At 36.6% G+C, this 24,581-nt stretch overlaps 1 protein-coding gene across 1 annotated transcript in view; it reads left to right on the forward strand.

The window, feature by feature from the left end:
- ttc29.S (tetratricopeptide repeat domain 29 S homeolog) overlaps positions 1–23,352 on the forward strand; it is a 48,036-nt gene extending 24,684 nt beyond the window's left edge. The window contains exons 5-6 of the mRNA XM_041577909.1: positions 2,665–2,742; positions 23,231–23,352. Coding sequence (XP_041433843.1) covers positions 2,665–2,742; positions 23,231–23,331 — 179 coding nt within the window. The 3' untranslated portion in view covers positions 23,332–23,352. The remainder of the gene's footprint in view (positions 1–2,664; positions 2,743–23,230) is intronic.
- The last annotated feature ends 1,229 nt before the right edge of the window (positions 23,353–24,581 follow it).

Genomic DNA, 24,581 nt, shown 5'->3' on the forward strand with positions numbered 1-24,581 from the left:
CGGTATCTGCACTGGGGAGAGGGATAGTGCAAAGGCAATTTTGTGGCTGGGAAGCCCAGCGGATAGTGTGGGGGGCCCCTGATGTTGCAGGCCCAGTGGGCCCAGTCCGAGGCTGTATACCCAGGACTATGAATTCTACGTAGTTTAGAAAAGCTCAGTTTACATACCTTATACGCAATTATTATATAAAAAATACAGTATGTTGCTCCTTTCTTGTTTTCTTCTGAACAAATGCAGCAATCAAGATTTCTTTTCTACAATGTTCAAGATAGCATAAAAGTGGTTTATATATATATATATATATATATATATATATATACTACTGTTATTTTTATGAGATCTTTGCAATGTGTGGGGATGCAGTATTCTTGGCTGTTGCACAGTGAGTTAATACAGTATCCCTACTTAATGGGTAGGCCATGAATATGAATCTTGTCTATTTAATTGACACTGGATATGTCAACAAAATGACACCTGCCTAATTTCAGAAAAGAAAGCTATTTAATGAACACAGCAACTTGGAGTTTGGCTTACTGCTGCACTTGTCCATAATCACTATCTAATAAATAGGCACTCCGCTGATCAATTCCACTGGTCTGTCAAGTAAAGCAGTCATACCGTATTTTTTCCATGCGTTCTTCACTGTTGTCACAATGTGACAGTGTCATAAAATCAACACAACAGAAAATGGGCAACCAATAAAAAGTATTTACGATTTGTTTGTCATACATATTTGTTTATCTGAATACATTATAATTGGAATATTTATGTGGGTAGAATCCTTGGTGCTTAAACTTTGCTGGGTGTTTTATGAGATGCATTCATGATATCCTTTTTAGATTGATTTCTCTTTTTGGCCTCCTTTCCATTTTCAATCCATAAGAGTTTAACAATACTGGCTTTGTTTTATTCTAGCTAATTGTTTTCAAAACCTGCATAAATAAATACAGTTTGACAGTTCCTCAAAACTTCAGTATTTTCCAGGCATATGTTTTTTGCTATTTTCTTGTATTCTCCTCTCTGTCAACTGGCAGTGCTTTTGCACAGCAAATCACTCCTGGGCAGATAAGTAATAAAGTGGTGGAGGTTGGCTTATTGACCAATTTATATTGTGTTATTTTAAATAAGACACATGAGAGAACGTTATAATTAAATAAGTTTAACATACATGAAAGAGCTCAAACATAGATCTCTATCAGATATCAGTGACTTAAATGCTGATCTTTTCTTTCTCCCGTTTGGTTTTTGCTTACTGAATCAGTGAAGGTAAACACAAAATGCCTTGTATGTAAAGAGTATAGTTAGTGGAAACATGATCCTGTGCAGTAATCAGTGTTGCTGCATATTTTTTAGAACTGAACAGTAATAATGAATAAGCATGCCTCTGCAGAATTAACTTAACCATAGCTCAGTCTTTAAGTTCTTATTCCCATCTACAGACTTCGGGGCAGATGTACTAACCAGTGAAAAGTCGTCAGCGTCCACTTTGCACCCAGCGCCAAACTTCGCCAGGTGAAAATCGCCCAGACAACTAAAATTCACCATTTCACTAAAATGTGGAGTTTCATCCTGGCGCGCTGGCGACTTTTCACTAGCGGTATTCATAATAAATAATTTTTATTTAGAGTGCATTCTAACTTATTCGCCTGATTTGTCTATGTTTTCCTAGAACATACAACATGCTCTTAAGCACTTTATTCCTGCTAGATTTGTTTGTTTGATTTAATACTATTAACAACATTAACAATACAACACAGTTGCCTAGCCCATGAAACCTGATTATTGAACATTCTGTCTTGTAGAAATTCTGTTCCTAGGAGGCCACAAAGTGAGCCTTTTCATTTGGGCTGGTGTTTTATGTAAGCTGTAAAAACATTATAGTGTTTGTGCTGAGATTTCTTTTCCCTATTTGTTCGGTTCAGCTAGGTTTGCTATAAAGCATATTCTTTTTGAACTGTGTTCTTTTGTCTTTTTCTAACACCTCTTAAAAAGCATTACTTCTTGGCAGACATATTCACAAGACTCTTAGGGATGGACAGAGTTGTAGTCCTGCAACTTCTGAAGTGATATACTGTAGTTGTAACACCTAATTGTTTGTTGTACATGTAGGGGCACATTTACTAAGCTCGAGTGAAGGATTCGAAGTAAAAAAACTTTAAAAATGTCGAAGTATTTTTTTGGGTACTTCGACCATCGAATAGGCTACTACGACCTTCGACTTCGACTTTGATTCGAACAATTCTAAGTAAAAATCGTTTGACTATTTCACCATTTGATAGTCAAAGTACTGTCTCTTTAAAAAAAACTTTTGACTACATACTTCGGCAGTTTAAACCTACCGAGGTACAATGTTAGTCTATGGGGACCTTTCCTGTCAGTTTTCTAAGCTTTTTTTGATCAAGGAAAAATCCTTTGATCGATCGATTAAAATCCTTCGAATTGTTCGATCAATCAATCGTAGTATTTGGGCAAAATCCTTCGAATTCGATATTCGAATTTGAAGGATTATACTTCGAGGGTCGAAGATTATTAACCCTCGATATTCGACCCTTAGTAAATGTGCCCCGTAACGTTGTTTTGGTGAGGAATGTTTCATTTTGCATAAATTACAAAAACATATGCTATATTGTGATACCTTTTAACCAATGTGTGATTTTTCATCAGGAGACAATGAAAAACTGGAAGGGGAAGCAGCTTACCGTTTGGGACTGGCCCATATTTCATCTGTGAATCCACATAACAGTAAATTATTATTATTATTATTCAGGTAATGAATATTCAGGTGATGGAAATATATTTATGTGCAAAAACTGTTAATAGGTCAAAGCAGGGCTTTGTGCAGCACCCAAGGCACCCCCCTCTTATCTAACCCAGTTGTGGCCAATGCATCAAAAAGAACACAATGGGCGCATTTATCAACACAAATTTGCCCGTGGGCAGTTACCTATAGCAACCAATCACTGATTAGCTTTTTAAAGCCAGCTGCAAGTAGATCAATGAAAGCAGCAATCTGATTGGTTGCCATGGGTTACTGCCCATGAGCATATCTGCCCAGTGTTGATAAATGCCCCTTAATGACTTTGTACGTTCTCACAAAGTTGAGGCACAAATGTCAGGTCTGCCTATTGCCACTGTCTGTGGGAATCCTGGGCCAAACAACCAACACATTCTGGTTAGGGTTAGGGTTAGGAATAGTTGTGCATGTTTCATTAGAAGAGGTAGGGCGAATGAAATGGCACTCAGCTCAAATACTTTTTCAGAATTAAAGTGCATGACAATTTCTTGCTTGTGGTCCATATAACAGTCAGTGCATCTATGGAACACATTCCTTTACTTTGCTGGAATAGGGACAGTCCACTCATTTATCTTTCTTAAAATGGATCAAACATTTATTTCATATAAACTCTTGTAGGAGACAAATTAAATTGTCCCTAGTCACCCCCATTGGCAAGGATAGGGGCAATAATATTGTTTTTATTCCTGGTAGCCAGAAATTGGGAGAATGGTAGACTGATTAACTAAGACCACTTTTGAATTTGAATTTAAAAATTCAAAAATATGCATGAGGTTTGTGATAGCTGTGCTGCTTCTGTTGGCGGATGCTGGATTCACGTTACAGTGTATGTAGAGTATCTGCTCAGAGGAATAAATCTTGTTAAGGTATATTTTAAATATAAAAAAGTAGTCTCAGACACTCAAAGCTATAGAAATAGATGAACTGATGGTATCATATCTGTTTGATTGACACCATAACTATTTATGTCTTGAGACAGAGCGAATGCACTGGTGCTGAAGACTTTAATAAACTTCTTGGCTGAGATATGAAATTTCGGAATAAGAGAAATGTATGAAATGTATTATCTAGTTCCAGCTCAATGTTTATATTAAAGTAGCTAATTAAACTTATAAAGTTTAAGCAATACATAGTTGCATAGTTAAAAATTAGAAAAAAAAAATTCAACCCCTCCAAATTAAACCCAGAATCCATACATATAGACACTGACACCTCCATACACTCACATAAACTATATGTATACTCATACACTAATTTTAGATTTTAGTATCACAATAGCCTTGGATATTATGTCTGTCCAAGAAATCATCCAAGCCACTTATAAAGGCATTAAGTGAATCAGCCGTCACAACATCACCCGGCAGTGCATTCCACAACCTCACTGTCCTGACTGTGAAGAACCACCTACGTTGCTTCAAATGAAAGTTCTTTTCTTCTAGTCTAAAGGGGTGGCCTCTGGTACGGTGATCCACTTTATGGGTAAAAAGGTCCCCTGCTATTTGTTTTATATATCTTCTAATATACACATCTTTAAATATTCGTCCTTTCCTCTCCTGGGAGTTATATTTCAAGTAACCCCAATTGTTACTATATGTCACCAATCAGAATTCAGCACATATGTTGGCACTACTAAAAAGTAGTTGCTGAGATAATGTGAAATTATCAGGTCAGAAATACTCTTCTATATCAGTATTAGTGGTAGTCTCCAATTTAAAAGCACAGGTTACCAAAATAGCCACCTATTCTTGGCCTTGTACACTGGCTCATCAGGAGTCTGAAAACTATCACAAACACTGTGGGGCCGATTCACCAAGGGTCGAATATCGAGGGTTAATTAACCCTCGATATTCGACTGGGAATTAAAATCCTTCGACTTCGAATATCGAAGTCGAAGGATTTTAGCGCAAATAGTGCGATCGATTCGATTATTCCTTCGATCGAACGATTAAATCCTTCGATTTGAAGGATTTAAATCCAACGATCGAAGGAATATCCTTCAATCAAAAAAACGTAGGAAAGCCTATGGGGACCTTCCCCATAGGCTAACATTGAGTTCGGTAGCTTTTAGATGGCGAACTAGGGAGTCAAAGTTTTTTCTTAAAGAGACAGTACTTCGACTATCGAATGGTCGAATAGTCAAACGATTTTTAGTACGAATCCTTCGTTTCATAGTCGAAGGTCGTAGTAGCCCATTCGATGGTCAAAGTAGCCCAAAAAACACTTCGAAATTCGAAGTTTTTTTACTTCGAATCTTTCACTCGAAGTTAGTGAATCGGCCCCTTAAACTAAAGCCTTGCTTATCCAAAAATTGATCAACACCAGAAATAAAATTGAAGCCACATTGCCAGGATGTTTCATAGTCTTTGAATTGGGCCTTGCTTTGGTAAGAAATAATCTGGCTGAATTAAATAATATTTAAAAATAATATTTTATAATCCAGCTATGTAATGAGACAGAGCTGGGCCATCCCGCAAAAATCAAAATCCTCATAGGGGCCCGACATAAAGCTCAGTAAAACATGCACACTTGTGTCTAAAGTACCCCCCACTTGTGCATGCATGTGTGTGTGTGTGTTCTGCTGCAGGCTCTTGATATTGTAGGGAGCAGAGCAACTTTAGAGGAAGCAGACCCTATGGTCAGCCCTCCCCGCGCACACACAACCTCTATAGTTACACCACTGTTATCATCTTATGCACAGTGGGGGATTACTGTAAACCAGCTCAGCTAAAAAGCAATAAGCTATTATGGTTCAAAAGTAGCTGTGGCTGTTTTAGTGCTCAATAGTTTATCAGTATCCCCTGGTTGTATTATGATTTTTCATGAAATGTCTCTAGGGTTACAGGAAAAGGCTTTCTGATAATCATGCTGGGAAATGCAGCTGAATTATTAATTTAATTTACTATTTTTATAATTATATATATAACTATAAATATACATTTTTCTAAGAAAATTACTAGTCTGGGAAACAACTAGCTGCAAAAAAGAATCTTTTTTGGTGATGAAATAAGTAGGGTTCAGAGTGGATATTGCATCACCCATCTAGAGCAAGCTGATATGGATAACACTAGAGAGGTCATTTGCATCACATGGAACAAGGTTAAAATCATGCAAAAACTCTATGGGGCATATTTAGAAAAACTACATTTTTTCTCACTTTTTTTAAAAAAAAAAATTGACCAAACTTAAAAAAATTTGTTTATTGTGGTAAACTATTATAAAAGGACTATCTGCAACAGGAGCCTTCTACTGTTACATCAAGAACCGGTGGATTTCTCACTACCCAACCAGCATAACGACAAAAGAGGGCAGCTGCACCGAATTACAACCTTTCGTTTCTTACACGCTCGGTTTGAAAACCTTTCTGGTAAGCAGAACTCTCACCCTCCCCTTATTCACTTGCCTGCGATTCTGCAATATCCGTGATTTTTCCCGTTAAGTACCGCTACCGGAATCCGACTGACCAAACCAGGGAAAGAGCTGCTATAACATTCAATTCGTAAAACCTGACCACTCCATGTGAGTAGATCGTGTAGCGAAAGTTACCCTTTTTATAAGGTTAATACACCATCGGGATTTCATTTCTTTTTACTTTTAGGTAGTTAAGTGAATCATCTCAACAGCGCACTGTTTCCTGCTTAATTTTCTGTCATATAAAGGTGGACCTGTGGATCCACCTTACCAACGGTGCAGCTTTGAACCCCTGTCATTCACAAGCGTGGTTGCATATTTCTTTAACCCACTAACAGTGGAAATGTAATGTATTTGCGGCAACATATAACATACATATAAAAACTTTAAATTTCCCGTAGTATGCAAATTAACCTACAGAATAAATATAGTGTTATAGCTTGCACTATTGTGGCTTATCTATTGGCAATAAACTGCCTCAGTAGCTTTCCTTCTCCTTTAAGTTCAAATATAATTCTGCATATCTCACTTTCCTGACTACCTATCTTGCCCAAACTTACACTTTTACCTTAGATTGTAAGCTTTGGAGAGTAGGCCCCTCTTTACTTCATTTATATACCCTTACTTATAGAGGGTTATTTATTAAAGTACGATTTTTTTCTGATTGTACTTTCAAAGGGCAAAAACAATTCTTTCATGAATAAAAATTTCACGAATCACGAATTTTTCTTGATTTATTAAACCCCAATGTTGTTAAAAGTCCGAATAAAAAAGTACTCCGACTCAAACCTGCCGAGTTCATGTAAAAGTCAATGACAGATGTCCCGAAGAGATCCTGATTTATTATTATTATGTATTTATATAGCGCCAACATATTTGCGCTGGGTTTCCAAAAAATTTGCAGTATTTGGGCGTCAGAATGTAAAAGACTCTGTGTTTGGGCTTCAAATCCAAAAAAGTTGCAGAATTCGGACTTCAAATTGAAAAAGTTGCGGTAATCGGATTTTTTCATGATTTTATTGAGTTTTTTTCCATATTAATATATTAACTGTTTAGCTAACTAATAAACAAAACATCAGTTGCAACAGGTTCATTAGTACTAAGAGCACAGCACCTTTTCATTGGCAGAGCCCTGTGAAAGCATTGTTCACCCAGAATTAACTGGATAAATTTACTGCAAATTGTAATCAGAAACTTTTCTAATGCTTCATTGTATTGAAGGGTTCTAACAGTCATGAAGGGCTTACAGCACCATATGAGAATAAGATATATATATAATGGTTTCAGACAGATGTGTTCAGTTGGAAAGAAACTGAACATTCTTAGCGTGTTTTGAACCAGAAAAATAAAAAGAGCTGCAGTAAATAGCAGTCTGAATGCCTTTTCTTTTTTTTAAATTTATTTTCTGGAACAAAAAAAGGAAGAATATAAGGATAGGAAATATTATATATATATATATATATATATATATATATATATATATATATATATATATATATATATATATATATATATATACTATAATGTTCTAAACTAATGCATCTTATTAATGCCACAGAAATCCCTTAATGTCCCAGAAGATCATATGTACATGTGTATTTTATTAAATATCAGAAATATCTTGAATTGTACAAATATTGCACTCCAATTTTCCTTTGCCTTTCAATTTCAAAATGGATGAAATAATCCAGTCATTCAGCTTCTTTAGAAGATATTTGTCATCAGACATTATCAAGGTCAACTCATTTGAAAGCACAAATATTATTAACATGTAAGTTGAGAATGTTTTCCCTTGTGCTGAACTGCAATTTTATTTTTGTGATGATTTGAAAATAGTTTTTTAAATTCTTTTGAGCCATGATGGTTTCATATTAGAGATTTTGGTTCCTTAAAATGAACGTTTGGGCAGTATCTGCATAAAATATGCTGTGTATGAATGGATACCAAGGAAGGAATGGCATTGGGAATGCAGGATGGCATATATGCTATACCTTTACTTTGCTTACATTGGCTACTTATTCAACAGTAACAGGCTAAGCTTTTACTTATGTGAAATTGTTTCTTTTTGTTTTATGTGTTGTCTTATTTTAAAATATATTGGTTTATTGTGTATGCAAACACTACAGCATAGCAATCTAAACTTACCTACCCAATGAGATAAAAGGTAAATGCTTTAAAGGCATTGTTCAGTATAAAAATAAAAACTGGGTAAATAGATAGGCTGTGCAAAAAAAAAATGTTTCTAATATAGTTAGTTAGCCTAAAATGTAATGTATAAAGGCTGGAGTGAGTGGATGTGTAACATAATAGCCAGAACACTACTTCCTGCTTTGCAGCTCTCTTGGTTTCCACTGATTGGTTACCAGGCAGTAACCAATCAGTGACTTGAGGGAGGAGCAGGGGCCATAAATGCTGCTTTTGAATCTGAGCTGAATGCTAAGGATCAATTGCAAACTCACTGAACAGTTATGTCCCTTGCGGCCCCCCTTAAAGTCACTGACTATCTTAGAGTTAGAGAGCTGAAAAGCAGTAAGTAATGTATGTTATGTTAGACATCCAGTCACTCCAGTCTTTATACATTACATGTTTGACTAACTAACTATTTAAAAAAACAAAAAATATTTTGCACAACCTATTTACCCAGTTTTTATTTTTACACTGAACTGTTCCTTTAAGGCAAATCTCCTACTAACCATTATCAGGACCATTTGGTATTTGGGACCTGGAAGTTGGGAGGAAGCTAATTCTGGAGGATAGGCAGGAATTAACAGCAGTCCAGTAGTGAGGTATCCAAGGAGCTTCAGGCAGTGGTCAGGCCTAGTATTAATCAGCATGGTCAGGAACAGGCAAGAGGCGTGAGTACTGGATAATCAGACAAAAGTAGCATTAACTGGAATTTACACAATGATTTAGAAATTAAAGGCTGATTTAACAAAATGTGAGATTAGAGCTCACCACAGAAAAATTCACCTGCTTACTGTTCATTCCTATGGGAGTTCACCATAGGATAAATTTCCTTCTAAAAATCCCATAGGAATTAATAAAAAAAGTAGATGCAGAAAAGTAGATTTTTCTGTGGTGAGCTCTAATTTCACACTTTGATAAACCTGGTCTGAGATGTCGGATTTTCAGATTCGGACTTTTCCATCCTCAGGGTTTAATACATTCCAAAATAATGTTTCATGATTTTTGCAAATAACCCCCATTAAGTTACTTAAAACACATATATGTTTAGGCATTGGCTGTAAAGGAAGTCAGGGGCCCTTATTTGATCGGTGTAATTGGAAAGCATTTGATCAATTCATAATGCTTTAAGAAAACAAAAACAACTTCATTTTGATCTTTTCAGTCATCACCTTGATATATGGATAAAAACTGCCATAAAAAAGAGTGATTTCTAAATATTTCTTATAATGAAGCATAAATATAATGCAAGGAGAGTGTTACAAAATAATTTGCTTAAAATGGGATTCTGACAACCTCTGTGAATATATTCACACCGCTAGATTTCTAATGAAATATGCACTTGTGATTTCCATTTAGAGATCTGTGCAGAGATGCATAGGGAGATGAAAACATTGCTGCCATGAGAGTGCTAGTTATCATTACTCTTAACAATAGCGCTCAGACTTGGTTTGTTTCATGGTAATATGCTGTTTATCACCAGCCTTTGTGACATGCTTAAAGGTCTTGCCACACAGCCAGAGACTTATGGGATGTAAACTCAGGGGTCTCAGCAGTGGTTTTCCTGCCTCACATTAGAGTTTTCATCTTTTCTATCCTTTTGTGCTCAAGCCTACCTCAGGCAGTTTCCTTCTAGGGGAATCCAAAGGGAGCAGCTGGTGTGAAAGATTTCATTTCCTCCTGTGGTTGCTCATTTCTGCCGCTTCCTCTGCCTTGTGTACTCCCTTAGACGCATGCCTTTATGCTCATGATCTCTTTACTGGGTTTTACTGACACATGTCTCTCTATATAATTAGGCTTTATAGTAAAGGGTCATAAGTAGTGGGACAATTATAACACTAAGTAGGTATGCATAATTACAATCACAATACACTTGTGTGTGTTAGCTGTGCATGCATCCATCAATGCAGTCTCTGCTTACTTAGGATTTCATCTTTTCATGCATTTGTAAACATCTTTCAAAGAAAAACTTTATTTCAGTCCCTGTTCTATGTCCCCTGTACATATGATCTCAGTTGTATTTGCTACTTAGAGGCTTATTTATCAAGGTCCGTATATCCAAACCACAAATAATTCTTTGTTTTCAGAGCAAAAAAAAAAACCAATTAGTTTTTTGAGATTTATTTAAGTCCAATGGTCTGAAAACTGTGAATCCAAAACCCCGGCATCTAAAAGCTCTCAAGGTCCTGTATAAGTCAATGGGGAAGGTCCCAGTGTCTGCACTGATGTCTGTATCGATATTCGATGATTTAGGGGTTTCTGCGCAAAAAATCCCGAAAATTTAGAGTTTTCTGGAAAAGCTCCGAAGTTTAGCCGACCCTATTTTTCCGGGCTTTTTCATTCATAAATAAGGTCCATTCGGGAATTTGGAGTTGCTCGAAGTTTGAAGAAGAAATACTGAGATAAATTCAGACCTTGATAAATAAACCCCTTATTGTTTATCTGTATTTGGAAACTATTTTTCCAGTATACCCTCTTTAAGGATATTGGGGTATTATAATCACGCTTCCTCATAAAGATACATACATATGGGGCACTGAAGCTCTAGGGGCTCGCTGGGACTTAAAGTGGTGACGTTTATTGTGTTTTCTGATCGATTAAGAAGGAAGTGGTGCTCAGATTATTGCTTTGTAAAGGGGCCCTCAAAGGTCTTGTTCTTTCCTTTTAAAAATGTTGTGCGTGCCCTCATAATTTCTGTGATGAACACAAAAGCATTTTTTTGTCCGCATAGGGCATCAATATGGATGCAACTAAGCCATATCAGCTATATACTGTTACTTATCACTTATTTGACAGAGATGCAATACAAGCAATATAATACTATATATTTAATAGTGCAAATATATAATCTTTTAAATCACCATTTTCACAAGGATCTGAATAATTATCAAGACATTGCATATACTTCTATTTCACAACATGCTTTTATGTAAAAGCATGCTTTCTGTTGTTTAAGAATAGTTTAGTGAAGAGTAGAGGTTTTTGGCAAATGTAGAAGGTCTTGCTTACCTACAAGTATGGTGGCAAAGTAACACCTCTCAGTGGAGTAACTAGATATTACTGGGCCCTGCAGCAAATTATTTTTCATGCCCCCACAATGTCTTGAGGTTGACTTGTTTTACCAATACTTTATTGAAGTTGTATATGAATTAAAGCCTCATGGGGCCCTTTACCTCCTGGGCCCCCCTGCAGCCATAGGGTCTGCCTCCTCTGTAGTTATGCCTCCGACACCTCTTTTACCATAGATAGAAAAAAAGACAGTGTGTGTATCAAGGTAATTAAAGGGGGGATAAACCTCCTTTTTTTTTTACTAATTCAGTTGGGCCTATGTAGAAATGGTGCATAAAGACTCTCTGAATTTCCAAAACTAAATGTATGTCTTTACACAATCATACCTGATTCCACAGATTTAAAGGAAACCCGTATGTCTCTCACTCTTTTCCATTGTAAAGTGTCAAGGGGCTTGAGTAGCTTTGCTTTCCATAGGGAGTGGTGCACAAATTCAGAAAAAAGGGAACTTCAAGTCCCTTTACAATGGAATAAAGTGGGAGAGGGAAGAAAATGGTTCTTGCAATGACAAAAACTTGCTTTCAAGCCAGGAATTTAAAAAAAAAGCACTTGATTTGAGGCCACTAGGAGCAACATCCAAGAGATTGGCGAGCAACATGTTGCTCTCGAACCCATTGGTTGTGGTGTAGAGAGTGCAGTTGTGCTCTACAAACTGGATATTTGTCTCTTAAATATTACAAGGCCATATTTTGCCCCCCTGGTGAAGTGCCGTCTAAGGCAATGTTCTCACCTTGCCTCATGGAATAACTCATCTGGCTGCTAGAGGTTAGTTACCCTAGCAACCAGGTAGCACTTGTAATATCACAGTGGAAATTGACTAGTACAGTGCCTGAAAAGAAAAACAATAAAAAAGAACAATAACATTGAAGCCTTACAGTCAGTCTGTTTTTGATTGCTGCCGTCAGTGAACCTGACTAGGGATGTAGCGAACTGCCGATTTGGTGTTCGCGAACGCCGTTCGCGAACACCGGCAAAAAATGCGAACGTTCGCGAACAGTTCGCAAACTTCGAACACCCGCTAAAATCGTTCGATCGAACGATCGAAGGATTTTAATCGTTCGATCGAAGGATTTTCATTCGAATCGAACGATCGAAGCCATTCGATCGAATGCTTTTCATTGGATCGAATGCTTACAATCGTTCGAACGAATGGAAATCGTTCGATTTTTAGCGGTCGAAGGAATTCGAATGGTCGAATGGTCGAACGATCGAACGCGAACTCAAACTGCGAACGTTCCCAAACGTTCGCGAACATTCGGCGGACGCGAACGGTCGAAGTTCGCGCCAACTAGTTCGCGGGCGAACAGTTCGCTACATCCCTAAACCTGACATTATATTCATGCATGTTGAATAGAAATAGAGTAGGAAGGCTAATAATTTGAAAGAAATTCTGAAAACCAGTCAAAAGGTTCTTAAAATGCGTCCATCTATGCCCAGGGTGCCACTTTGTGTCCACATCTTGCCTTATCACTTGCCAAATACTTCCATAACAATAAGTGCATGTGTCCTAAGATGCTTTCTGATGTAATTGTGTTTGTGAGTAGACAAATGTGGCTTTAATGTTACTATCAGAGAAACCTGTTACATTTTCTCATAGCCTAAACAGAGAAATTGCCAACCAGAATGGGCAACCACTTTAACCCCCATATGTAGTAAAAGGCACTGAGTTTGCCCAGAAGTAGTACCCATAGCAACTAATAAACCAGTCAATGATTCCAGCTGTTGGTTGCTATGGGTTACTGCACCTGGCCAAACTTTTTGCCTACTTGTGCCTTTTATTACAAGATCCCATAAGTGTACAATTACTAGCAATTACTGGAAAAAAGTAATTACTGCATTACTGGAAAATGTAAATGTATGGTGCTCCCATAAACGACTTAGGTTTTGCTCTCCAAGTAATGTTAGCAACAAAATAATGCAAACTCCTATGTATTTAGAGTTAACACTTTGGCTATGTGTGCTCATATTTAACCAACTTTGAACAAGGACATGCTTACACCAACTTGTGCCATACAGAATATCCGAATGAATGGCAAGAGATCATAGTATTAGAATATTCAGTAAAAAATTAACAAAGCTATTTTGGGTACAGGACTTGTTAGAGAATATCCCAAGAATTCTGGAATCTGGATAACAGATCCCTGTACCTGTTCTTGATATATATATATATATATATATATATATATATATATATATATATATATATATATATATACTGTATATATACTGTATATACACACAATATATACACAATAGTGAATTTAAATTGTGCAATAAACAATACCATAGTATGCTTAGTTTCATAGCAGACTGTCAGTATCTTCTTTTGTCCACTATCATATTTTATGTGGGACTTTTTGAGTTTAGATTGCAGATATTTTAATGCAGACAATGCCATTGAGACACAGACTTCATTATTTACTCATGACTCAATACTTTTTGCAAGGTTTGTGCACATCTTGCAGTTTTCACATTATTTATTGAAATATATTTTATCTTCCTGTGCCCATTCACATTCAATTTGTAGTGGAACCTGCAATGCCGATACAGGTTTACTTCCCATTAGAGTCAACAAATAATACTTTGACTGAAGAAGTCTACACTGTAAGGTTTAAATATTTAATATCAGAATGCCCTGTTCATAATTGCTGCATAAATATATTTTTATTTTGCATTTAACTCTTACATCATAATGCCTATGATTAAACGCCTAAAGCAATTCACCGTGGAACATAAAAGCTTCACATACAGTACAATAAATCAGTGATATTCCCCAGATAATATACTAGAATTCTGGAAAGCTGAAGACAAAGTTTGGTTAAAGCATTAATCACAAATGGTAACTTTAAATAGGCAAATAGTCAAATATTTGTGTTCTACATGTTAAAATAGATACATTTAAAATTATATTTAAGGTTCTTCGTCGATTCAGATGAATGCATTTGATTGAATATGCTTGTTTCAATTTAATTTGGATTTAAAATAAATAATCTTTTTTAAAATGTAGCTTTAACATAAAATGATTTCTGTATCAATGGAGAATTCAGTGGAAATACACAGAGACAGATTCATATACAGATACTAGGGTATATCTTGCACATGTCAACAGCATAAAAGCAGCTTATCTTCTACTGTATATATCGCAGTCATCTATAGTAAATTGTTACAAACCAAGCAGCCAGAGATAAAAGCTTTCAGGGTAGCTGGATTGCAGTTCTGTCAAACCAATCCATATCTGAAGAGGATCATAGCTCTGTCATGCCAATCCTTATGTGAGTGTATGCATTTGTACTTACCTTGTTCTTCAGTTTTGGCCCTGTGTTCTTTAGTAAATTCCTGCGACTGTGCCTACATACTGTCATTAGAAAATTTGATCTGCTTTATGCTTGTGAGACAGTATGGCCCTTTATGCCAAACATCATGGTGAAGATTTTCTTAAGCTGAAGAACCACATTTTCATCCTTGCACTGCATCAGGCTTGTCACTGCTCAGCTCTCAGCACCACTCTGCCTTGTTTTGTCAATAACCATTTATTTGTTGCTGCAAAAGTAGGAGCCATTACATCTGACCTCCCTGTTTCATCAATTATGGATAGATTATTGGATGTGAACATCTGCAGAAGCTTGCTACTGAATGCACCTCCTGGCTGGTATTAGATAAAGTATTAAACTGTTGTTTATTGTCAGGCCAAAACTCTACTGGGAAGCCTGGGGATTCTGATTCTTGCAAACCCCTATCAGCAGGCACCTAATATAGTTTAATATTGCTACCATATCCCACTAGATTGTAGCCATTTATTATTTACTCTTATTACTACTTGTTATGACATAGTTGATAAAAGCTCTTGGCAGACATCGTTTTTTTTCAGTTTTTGACACATTTGTTAAGAGAGAAGAGAATCCATAAACTCTTCTCATGATTCGATTTTATTTGAGGGTAGCCCAATACTACATGATTGAATACTAGCTTATTCTTCCTAACATGAGCAAATTATTATAATCGGTAAATATTTCTCTACTTTCTCTGCTAAACTAATTAAATAAAACTCCCCATTCTGAGATGCTGACTTTGAAATGTTTGCATATAAATTGAATATCTGCTATAGACCATACTCTTTTTTTTTTTTACAAGAGTTGTAGATAAGAGAAGAATTAAGTAAACAACAGCAGAGGTCTTAGAGAAACAGTTTCTTCTTTTCTAATATTTTATTGGTATTTATTTGTTTAAATCTATGGGAGTCTATCGGAGATGGCATTCCTATAATTTGGAGCTTTCTGGATTCCCATTCCTGTATTAGCAAAACCATCAGGGGCTGTGGCAGTATTTGGACCACATAAATGCTTTCCTAGAATGATTATATTTCAGCCCACGATAAGATTTACATTTTTTTAACTGGTGCGGATCTTACATTTGAATAAATTTTTTTGTGGCTGAGGAAGTTTGCTAAATTGAGCACTAAACGTTCAGTAAATTTGGTTACTGCACAAGGCAAAATTGGCCTCATTATACTAATAGGGAAAAGGTTGATATTCATATTGATGTAGTCTGCCATGTTTTTCCCAAAAAAAAATTCACCAGAATTTATAAATGTCTTTCAAGTTGTATCTGCCCAATTATTGGCAACAAAGACATGGCTTGCCTTTTAATTGCAGATAATTCTTGTGTCTCTGTCACAAAATAGGCTTTTTGGCATTGATGTATGGCAAGAAAACATTGGTTCTTACATTTGCTTACCTTTTTGCATCTACCTCTGTGCCTGCTGGTAAAAAATGAGCCTCACTTGTACTAATTTTACATATAGTGTCATTAAAACCATATTGGTGTTTTTAACTAGTCATCACGTTAGTAACTCCAAATTCCCCTCCAAATTATTTCACAAACCTATGGACCAGATATTGTCAGTTATAGAAAAAAGTGATGTCAGCCAAGTAGAAAACAAAACTTTAGATTGATGTAGCAAAGTTGAGTTTTAATGCCAAAAGTGACACCAAAAAATAAAAGCATTTTAAAGTAATTCAAATATAATTCAATGTTGCCCTGCATTGGTAAAAGTTATGCATTTGCTTTAGAAACACTACTGTAGTTTATATAAATAGACTGCCGTGGGGGCAGCCATTTAGGCTCAAAAAAGGAGAAAAGGCACAGGTTACTTAGCAGATAACAGATAAGCTCTGTGATGGAATAACATGGAATTCTGCAGAATGCATCTGTTGTCTGCTATGTAACCTGATCCTTAAATGGCTGCCCCCATGGAACACAGCAGCTTGTTTATATAAACTATAGTAGAGTTTCTAAAGGAAACAGTACATTTTATTTTCATTACTTTAAATCACATTCATTTCTAGGTGTTACTGTTCCTTTAATGGTGAATATGGAAACCTAAGGATGCTTTGTGGCACAATCTGTGTAGCAGGAACCCTGAGACAGCTTGAATGATCACATTTTTTAGTGCACAGGAAGGCCCTGCCAGGACCAGTGTTAACCAATTCCCTTTTGGGGCCCCAGAACATTCTGCTGCAGACCAACAGAGAGAACCAGAGCACAGTGGAGTTTAATATAAAGCCAGCGCCGATTCTGGGGCTGCTGCCACCTGAGGAATGTCGGCTCCAAAAGTTACAAGAGGCGACTTTTTGCCGCCCCTTGCAACTGGCCGCTCGCTGCCGCCTGAAGCAAGAATCTCACCTTGCCTCATGAGCGGCCCTGTATAAAGCACAGTATTTGCATGTTCACAGAAGTTATCCAACACACTTCATACACTTAAAATCTTTGATTTGGCAGGGTGCACGCAACAATAGTATGTTCACCTCCACATACCTCCAATTCAAGTGAATATATAAATTGCAGCGCTCCAGGTTTTTTCATTAAAACCGCTTTTATTCCAAATATAGCATAGTGATGTTTCAGACACAAAAGATCCTTTTTGAAGCTTGAAAAGGGATCTTTTGTGTCTCCGAAACGTCGCTATGCTATATTTGGAATAAAAGCGGTTTTAATGAAAAAACCTGGAGCGCTGCAATTTATATATTCACTTAAAGCACAGTATTTGCAAGGGTTCACCAGAATCGTAAACAAGGCGGGCAAAGAGCTAGGGCAGGCAGCAAACAATCAATAACCATGGAAACAAACAGGAAAAAAGGCTTAGGCTGGACTGTGTTAGCACACAGTCAGCTTGGGCAGTGTAAAGGGGACAATGTTTTTATCTTCAAATTTGGCACCAAAAGTACAACGCTGACATAACATAATGCAGCAGTGTGTGACAAACAATCTGGAAGCTGTGATGCATGGAAATATGTAAACACAGCTCCAGGAACCAGCACCATTGACAAATTGTTGTTTTTTATGATGGAAGTATTAATATATATTTTAATGATTGATGATTGAATGATTGATTTTCAAGAAATCTGCTATATCTAGTGCTTTATTCTCAGGTATGAAAACAGTTATATTGATGATAAACAGCATTTCTTGACATAAACTCATAAATGTCTTAGAGGATGTAAGCGGCAATTTTGATAAAGGTAATGTAGAATATGTTACCTGCTTTTAGATTTTTATTTTGGTGCAATGAATTGAAGCAGACAGAGCTCCACTCAAAGTGTAGCCACAAAATGCGACCAGTAATAAGATGATTATTATACTGGCATTTTAAGTGAATTAGCATGTAGTTTAGCATGTAAATGTAATTACAGCAATATCCTATAGCTGAATTTTTGTAAGGATGATGATCTAGGGAAGACTCCTTATGTTCTATTACCTCACTCAACATTCTTCTGGGAATCCTTCCATTTCAAAGATAATTACATTCTATAGCTTGCAGTGAATGCAAATAAAATAAAGCCAAAGGCAAAAATGGTTTTGCCATTTAGGTTATTTTATAATGCCTGTGTCACTTTTCAGGACTTCCACATTTTTAGCTATTGCTTTACTTAATGATATGTTTGCAAATGATATGGGCACACAATGCAGGCTCAGGTATATCTGCAGAACTTCAATAAGAGAGGAGTAGATAAATACAAATAACTAGAACCTCTCTAGATGTGTGTAGGAAATGATTAGTAATGTAGCGCACATGATGATGTTATGCTTCTTTATTTTCTGATCACTCATTCTATTATTGTTTAAATGTTTTGTGTATGTACATATGTTAAATATTGAGCACTGAAGTATAGGTAACATTTTTTTCTATTTGCCTTTGTTGTAATAATAGCGTTAGGCATATATCTTTGTTTTAATTATTTTAATATAATGTAGCCACAGCAGAGGGTATTTCTTTGCAGTGTATGTCAGATATCTTTTGAATAGGCAATATAGTTTCTTCCACACACATTAAAGGGGTGGCTCTCCATTAATATAACTTTCAGTATGTTATAGAATGGCTAATTGTAAACAACCCAGCATCATAACTCGACTGACATCATTGTGCCTTCCTGATGTCATCATGCCCACCTCCACATCACTGCCCCACCCCATTGCTATCTGCCCCATCCTCTTTAGTTCTGGTTTAGCTGCTGGCAACCCTAGATGCATTTTCTGTTATTTAGTTAGGGTAAGCAAAATAAATCCTTCTGAAAACACAGGGCAGATATACTAACCGGCCAAAATTCTCCAGCGTCTACTTCGCACCCAGCGCAACACTTCGCCAAGTGAAAACTCTCTCAGACTACGCTAATTCACAAAATTGCAGAGTTTCGTCTTGGGCACCAAACGCTGGTGACTTTTCACTAGCATTACTTCGGCAATGCGAGCAAAACATTGCTAGTGACCTTGCGCTAAGGTCAATTTGCATAGGGTGGGAAATTTAAAGACGTCTTTATGTTATTTTATTATTATTTTATTTTTTATGTTAAATTACACTTTTTAAAATACATGTCCAGGGAACCTTAACAAAGACTGTTCCATATGTTAGCAAATGTACCGGTTACCCGAAAAAAGTTTTGTCTTTAGCAGACAATCAGGCTGAAAAGGAAAAGACGCCAGCATCTTTTGGACTGTGATGAATTTTCGGCTCACAGAATATGATGTAAGTGACATAAGATTGAGCTACTTTAATGCACTTCGCCTTCTCTGAGATGGTGAAAGCAATGCTGGAGAAAGAGGTTATGTTCAGTAAAATCCGCACTTTAGTGAATTTGCGGAGTAACGTCCATTCACCAGAGCAAATTGTCGCCTGGCGATAGAGTGCGAATGACCGATAGCGCCTGTCTCTTTCGCTAGTGAGTTGTCGCCTTCACCCATTATTAAATTAGTGATGTCCCTACGGGCGGTAATGCTAGCAAATTGACGCTAGCGTTAGCCATTTCGACCTTTAGTAAATCTGGCCCACAGTATTAACTTGCCCCATGTCATATATATATATATATATATATATATATATATATATATATACAGCACTGCCTTAATACCACAAATGAGATTTTAACTTTCACATGAGGCATTATGTGCGGAAACATGCAACTCCTTTATGTCCCTTTGGTTAACTATGCATCAAGAACCACTGGTTTTATAGCAGAAATACAGCCTAATAGTTCAGAACCATATATCCAAACTTGCAGACAGTCTGTATCATTTAGGGTGGGAGGAACAGAGAGTCTCTTCCTTCCAGTTAGTGCTCTGTAAGAGAAGTTTCCCAGGCAGAAAGAGGACAAGGCGCTCATGTGTTTGTGCTTCATTTTAGTAGAAGGAAGCAACTGCATAAATAACATCCCCTATATGAACTACTGAAATTAAACTATGCACTGATCACATTTTCAGTAGAAAAATTGTCCTTGTATTGTCACCCAGTAAAATGAAGTCTTTTCTCATGATCAATGTAATTACTGCAGTTTATAAAACTAGCAAAAAATGATGAAAAAGGTTTATTTAATCAAAACAGTCAAAACACTTTTAACACAATCTGTACTAGTTTGATGATGGATATGAGTGTTAATTGTTGCTGTACTTAGGCAGTTTGCTTGTGTTGGGGAAAGTTAGCAAATATTTACATGGAACCTTGATGACAGTGTAAGTTTAGGAAGGAACTACCATGGAGACAAAAAGCACATGTGTATATATATATATTTGTGTGTTATACATATAAGCTTGAATAAACAAAAATAAAAATAAATGGAGCACTCATGGGACTTAATAAATCGTGGGGAAAAATATACAAAGGTTTATTTGATCAACAGTTTGCTCCCTCTGAGAAACCAATTCACAATTTATTTAAGTCTCATGAGTGCTCCGTTATATATGTGTGTATGTATATACAGGTATGGGATCCGTTATCCAGAAACCCATTATCCAGAAACTCAGAATGACGGACTAGCGGTCTCCCATAAAATCCATTATATCCAAATCACCGAAATTTTTAAAAATTATTTCCATTTTCTTTGTAATAATAATACAATTTCTTGTACATAATCCAAACTAAGATATAATTAATCCTTATTGTAAGCAGAACCAGCCTATTGGGTTTATTTAATGGTTAAATGATTTTTTAGTAGCCTAAAGTAGGAAGATGCAAATTACGGAAAGATCTGTTATCTAGGTCCTGAGTATTCTGGATAACAGGTCCTATACCTGTTTCTATATATGCGCTGACGTCATGCTATGTATTCGGTGTTCGCATGACGCCACTTCCGCATTCTTCTTCGGCCCCCCCTACCCTTCACCCCCTCAGCTCCATTACTCGATTTCCTGTGGAAATCCGTGGCGGATGGTGGGAAGGGTTTTAAATAGTGATGGGCGAATTTGGGGCGTTTCGCTTTGCCAAAAAAAATGCGAATCACGGGAATTTGGCACGAATTCGCCCATCACTAGTTTTAAACAAAAGTGAAAAAAAATAGGCACCCCGAGGGCCGCCCCCAAAACCATGCTGCCCTAGGCACAGGCCCTCGGGGGTCTATATGTAAATACAGCCCTGTATATACTGTATATAAACACACACATGCAGAATATGGTGTCAAGAAAAAAAGCTAATTGACTGCTATACCACCAGATGTGTGCTAATTCATTGTCCTACAGTATATGCCATTGTTGCAGTGTCTCAGCATGTTGCCTAGCAGGATGCAGCAGTACATGTCAGAAGTCATTAGCTAGGGAGACCTTCGACTAATGTTCCAGCTGATTGTTTGAATCTTGTTCAAGAGCTGTAAATGAGGCAGAAGCACTCTTACTGCTCACAAACTGTGAAATGACTGAACAGACTGAATTTCCTAGAAATCAAAGAAATGCATCTCCAATAAACTTTAACAGTGATTTCCCTTTTGTCAGACACAAAGTCAAATGCATTAGCTAAATTGCAGGGAGACACTAACTATAACTTATAGTTCGATTGTAATTGAGTAATTGTGTTTACAGTAGATCTTGAAGTGTTACTATACAGAAAAAAACATTATCCCGTGGAAATATAAAGGAGAAAGTTACTCTAAAAGGAGCTTGATTTGTTTCATATGGAATCAAGTTGTCCATGCTTAATAAATATGATATTGACCTAACCAAGAAAATGAAAGAATGTTCTATATCTGTAAACTGGTGGATTTTTCTCCCAGATATTTCCCTCTGGAATGTTTTCACCTCCTTCCTTCCTCAGGCTTCTTTCCTGTATCTTAATGTATTTTCTTCTCACCTTTTTCCCTGGTGTATTTTCTTCACATCTCCATCTTTAAGCCCACCTCCAATACTACCAACACTACTCTATGTTGCCCTCCATAACATTCCTGAATTTTTCTCCCATTAGCATTTCTGATATCTTTCCCTTTAGTATTTTTCCATTGGGGTATTGCCTTCCACTTCCCTTCTCTCAATATTTTCCTTTACCCTCTGCCCTTTTCAGCCTACTTCTCTCTCCAGATTATGCTTTATACTTCTTTCTCCTTGGTGTGTTTTTCTCCTAGCCCCCTTTCCCATGTAAAACAGCTAGCGGTGCTTTTCTGAACTACCATTGCACTTGACTTTTTAAGTGTCAAGTTATTGGAAGTTTATACACTGGTCATATAATGAAATTGGTCATCTACAGATCAGTTCTGTCAACCAGCCCGACAGTCAGAAGAGAATTTCAGAAAAGGAGCATCTATGATGTTGTTTTTGCTTAGAAAAGAGCAGAGAGGTGCCATATGACTCTTCTCTGCAGTTTTATAATAATTTGTTTTGAGGGTTTACATTTACCTTAACTTGTGTGATAATCCCTTCCATCTCATAGTAAACTATTGTAAATAACAATAGTATTGCTACACTAAACATTAATGGACTTATTTCTGAAAACAGACGCAAGGGTCATTCATCCTATGCTCCATGCACTTCTGCATCGTTGCTCCAAGTTCTGTTGCACCCATCCTGCCTCTTCTGCTAAATTGTGCGCCTATTGGCACTGTGGTCCCATTATTCAGCTTATAATGTAAGCATTAACACTAGTAATATAAAAGGGTATCTGAATTTATGTCTATATTTATAAAAATGCTTTTAGGTACACAGAAGGCTTTGGGCATAGTTCAACATTATTGAGCACCATTTCCTGTTAAAAATGTAGTATTTTCAAGGCTTTTCCCCGAATCTACAAATTTAAAATAACATTAAATATATAGCTTGCTAGAAAATTAAACTAATTCACTGAAGTTAATTAAAAAAAATCATTTTTAGACAATACTCTTTACAATGCATTAATTTTGTGTTTTACAGGTACAGTTTAATAATGGCAGATAATGCATTCTATTTTATGTGAAATAAAAACAAGTCATTTTATAGTCGCAGTGAAGAAGAATAATGTAATAAATGATGTAATGTGTTTGTTTCCTTTAGTATTTAAATACATATTGTACATGAAAATTTCAAAAATGCTGGAAGATAATGTGAGCCTTGGAAAAGTATACAAAGCAATAGCAAAAGGCCTAGAAAGGTAAGTTAGCCCTCCCATGTCTTCCTGTCACTGGGAATGCATTCATCTGTAAAAGACTTAAATTACTAGTGATCTGTCACTTCCCATTTACTGACTGCTTATGTTTTAAAGCACTGCCCTTCTTGAATGACCCTTTCAGTCAAAGTTATTTGAAGCAAGAACAGTTTAAAGGGGCTATATGAAAGCTTGTCTCATCTTATGATTCTAAACATTTAGGTAATCAAAAATAACACACATTTTATATATATCATTCACTCACAGGATTTATGAATCAAGAAAAGTTAATCTTATTTTTCTTGATTCATACAGCTATACATGCCAGCTCCATGTTGTAGCTCCCACCCTTCCCAGCTATAGTCAGGTGATCCCACTGGTGTATAATAAAAGGGCAGCCAAGTTTGGGAGTTTTACTTTGAAAGCAGCTAGTAAGTTGCAGGTAAAACGTATTCCCTTTGTAAAATATATAATGAAGCAATAGAATTCTTAATGAATCAGATGAAAATTAAGTGTAGGACTGGCCAGATATGGGATGATTATGACGTAGTTGGCCAGCTTAAATATATTACAATATATGGACAAACAATCCCTGTTTTGTTTAAAGGGTAAGGCATTTTTTAGTAGCTGCATGCACAAAATGTCTCAATGTCTTAAATAAATTGATAATGGGTTCAGAGGACTCTTGTATTTGTCTATATGTATTTTGTGGTCACAGGCTCATTGCACCCCCGCCTAATGGTTTTAAAAAATAGTGGTGAGCACAACTTTCCCTTGTTTGTTATAATATATATACATACATATATAGATAGATAGATACAGTGGTGTGAAAAACTATTTGCCCCCTTCCTGATTTCTTATTCTTTTGCATGTTTGTCACACTTAAATGTTTCTGCTCATCCAAAACCGTTAACTATTAGTCAAAGATAACATAATTGAACACAAAATGCAGTTTTTTAAATGAAGGTTTACGTTATTAAGGGAGAAAAAAACTCCAAATTTACATGGGCCTGTGTGAAAAAGTGATTGCCCCCCTTGTTAAAAAATAACTTAACTGTGGTTTATCACACCTGAGTTCAATTTCAAAGGATATAAAGCCATTTCTAAAGCTTTGGGACTCCAGCGAACCACAGTGAGAGCCATTATCCACAAATGGCAAAAACATGGAACAGTGGTGAACCTTCCCAGGAGTGGCCGGCCGACCAAAATTACCCCAAGAGCGCAGAGACAACTCATCCGAGAGGCCACAAAAGACCCCAG

This window comes from Xenopus laevis, chromosome 1S, assembly GCF_017654675.1.
Source record: "Xenopus laevis strain J_2021 chromosome 1S, Xenopus_laevis_v10.1, whole genome shotgun sequence".
NCBI classification, from domain to species: domain Eukaryota; kingdom Metazoa; phylum Chordata; class Amphibia; order Anura; family Pipidae; genus Xenopus; species Xenopus laevis.